At 58.4% G+C, this 2,627-nt stretch overlaps 1 protein-coding gene across 1 annotated transcript in view; it reads left to right on the forward strand.

Annotated features, from left to right (window-relative positions):
- The window catches only part of COL27A1 (collagen type XXVII alpha 1 chain), a 191,819-nt gene that overhangs the window by 163,565 nt on the left and 25,627 nt on the right, over positions 1-2,627 (forward strand). The window contains exons 44-47 of the mRNA XM_027769364.1: positions 36-89; positions 186-293; positions 1,407-1,460; positions 2,399-2,452. Coding sequence (XP_027625165.1) covers positions 36-89; positions 186-293; positions 1,407-1,460; positions 2,399-2,452 — 270 coding nt within the window. The remainder of the gene's footprint in view (positions 1-35; positions 90-185; positions 294-1,406; positions 1,461-2,398; positions 2,453-2,627) is intronic.

The raw sequence follows: 2,627 nt of genomic DNA on the forward strand, positions 1-2,627 counted from the left end.
CCTTTCTCTTGCTCTTCCCCTGCCTCTGCCTTCAGGGTCCTGAAGGCAAACCAGGGAAACAAGGCGAGAAGGGCCGGACTGGAGCCAAGGTAGGTCCCTCTGTCCTGCCAGGATGAGCCCACGTCCCTCCTCCCTTCCCCCAGCTCCTGCCCAGCTGTAGTGACAGCTTGTCTCTCCTCCTGCAGGGTGCCAAGGGCTACCAAGGACAGCTGGGTGAGATGGGCGTCCCTGGAGACCCCGGACCCCCTGGCACCCCAGGCCCTAAAGGGTCCCGGGGCAGCCTGGGACCAACGGTGAGGACTGTCTGGCTGGGGTGGGAGGGTCAGGCATGGCATGGAGGGGACCACGGACGGGCAGGAAGGGAGGTACCAGGTTCCTCTGTCTGGTGTCACCCATAGCTCTTGTAAGCTGGACCCCTGGTGCTCACTGTCCCTGCCCCATCATTTGAATCATGGGTTCCTTTGGGAACTTGCAGAAAACTACAAGCCTCCCTCTGAAAACATACACACAACATGAAATATTTATTGCAATTTAAAGGGATCTGCGGATCTCCTAAAGCCCTCTGTGGGCCCAGATAATCAGCCTGGCAGTTGGGGTGGGGAGAGGAGACAAGATCCTTGGGAGCATTTTTACCAAGCAAGGGGTTTTCCCCATGGAAATAGATTCATAAGGATCAGGGAGAACCCTGCAGGCACAAGGTGACCCAAGTGTCCCAGGACACTGCTGGGCTGCCCTGGAGGAGGGGCCCAGAGGGGTATGACAGCTGCAAGAGATGAGACCCCCAGGGGACACGGGAGGGGCAGAAGAGGGAGCTGCAGCCGGCCCAGCTGACAGTGGCAGCAGTAGCAGCTGAGCTGGTGCATGCTGCTCAGTGGTTTCCCAGGTGCCATGTGCCCACGCGGCTGGTTTCTACCTACTGAGGTCGCACCATGGGGTGGAGGTCAGGAGGAGCGTCGCAGGGGCGCACTGGTATCAAACACGTCCACCACATGGATGCAAAGGCGCAGATGCCCGCCGTGCATAGGAAATAGTAAAACAGGGCGATCAGGAAGGGATGAGTTTTAAGTGTCGTTTATCTTTGGTTTTAGTAAAATCAATTTAACCGTAAGTTCATACAACTAGTTCTAATAATGGCTCTGTTTAAATGGTTCTAAGTCCTGAAAATGTACTAATGGGCCATCACAAACCGCCGCAGCCAGGAGGAGCACAGGCTTGGGCCAAGGTGGGGAGTTCCAGGAAGGAGGGAAGTGCCGCTTGCTCTCCACCTCGTCCTCCTGCCTTGGGTCCCGGCAGTGTGGACACACCAGGCTGCTGGGCCAAGTGGGGCCGGCGCCTGGGGGAGAGACTTCCTGTGTCCCCACTGTGAGAGCCACACTCCATACCAATGAAGTCTCCTCCTCCCGTAGGGTGCTCCAGGACGGATGGGGGCCCAAGGAGAACCGGGACTGGCTGGTTACGATGTAAGCAGATGCTGCCTTAAGGATCTCTCTCTTCCCCACTTGTCTGGAGCTCTGTCCTGCAGGCTTCAGATCTGCCCCACCACCTCCCAGCTGAGAGCCGGTCCCTGGGCCGTGGAAGGTGTGGGCTCACGCCTGCCCCAGGGAGCTCTGGGCCTAGAGTCAGGTGGGGATCGGGAGCCATGACGGGATGGATTGGGGTAGGGCAGACGTTGCCATCAGTCCTCTAGAGCCCCCCAGGATATTTCCTGCTGTGGGGTACACGGGGCCTTCCCGTGACTCGTCCAGCAGTTTCCCAGCTGCTCTCTACTCTTTAGCAGGAGTAGAGCCCACTTTGCATTCAAGTTCGCACCCCCTTAGAGCCAGATGTGCCAACCCATGTTTCACATCCGGGAAGACCAGGGCTCAGGGAGGCATGAAGCTGGGTCACAAAGGGAAACTGAGGCTCCAAGGGGTCAAAAGGCATGTGCAAGGCCTGCCAGCTCATTAAGTTGGGAGGTGGACCCTAGTCCAGTCTTTGTGGATCTAGTTTCCATGTCTGAAAGAGACAGCAGGAAGGAGAGGAGAGGGTAACTGGAGAGAGGGTGCAGGAGCTCGTGGGAGGTGTCTGCCCAAAGTGGGCAAGCCGTTTGCCCTCACTCCTGTCCCTGCCCTGGAGGACAGACCTGGCTCTCCCAAGATCCTACCAGGTCTGTTGTGGAGTAAGGCAGGCAGGGTCCCCAGCCATCTGAGCTGGACCCCTCCTTAGAGGTGAACCTGGGACCCACACAGCGTGCTAGGGAGAGGCGTGGGACTTGCTCAGAGCCACGCAGTGAATGCGGGTGGCACTGGGACCCAGCTATGCAGTCCAGGGCCTCCATCTCAAGTTCTTGTCCTTTGCCGTGTCCCTCCTGTGTCCTCACTGCCCCATGCTCTCACCTCTCCATCTCGTTTTCCTGCAGGGACACAAAGGCATGGTGGGACCCCTCGGACCTCCTGGACCCAAAGGTGAAAAGGTGAGTGTTGGAAACCAGCAGTTAGCGTAATGGCTCTGTCGCTGGACTCCCTCGTAGTCGACCGCGGTTCGCGTCCCGGACCCGGTGGCTTACAACTCACACTGGGTGCGTGTGCGTGCGTGCCCAAGATCCCAAGAGGAGAATGGAGGAGAAGTGATTGCGGCGTGACCATCCC

The sequence above is a fragment of the Tupaia chinensis genome, unplaced genomic scaffold, assembly GCF_000334495.1.
Source record: "Tupaia chinensis unplaced genomic scaffold, TupChi_1.0 Scaffold000081_1, whole genome shotgun sequence".
Classification (NCBI taxonomy): domain Eukaryota; kingdom Metazoa; phylum Chordata; class Mammalia; order Scandentia; family Tupaiidae; genus Tupaia; species Tupaia belangeri.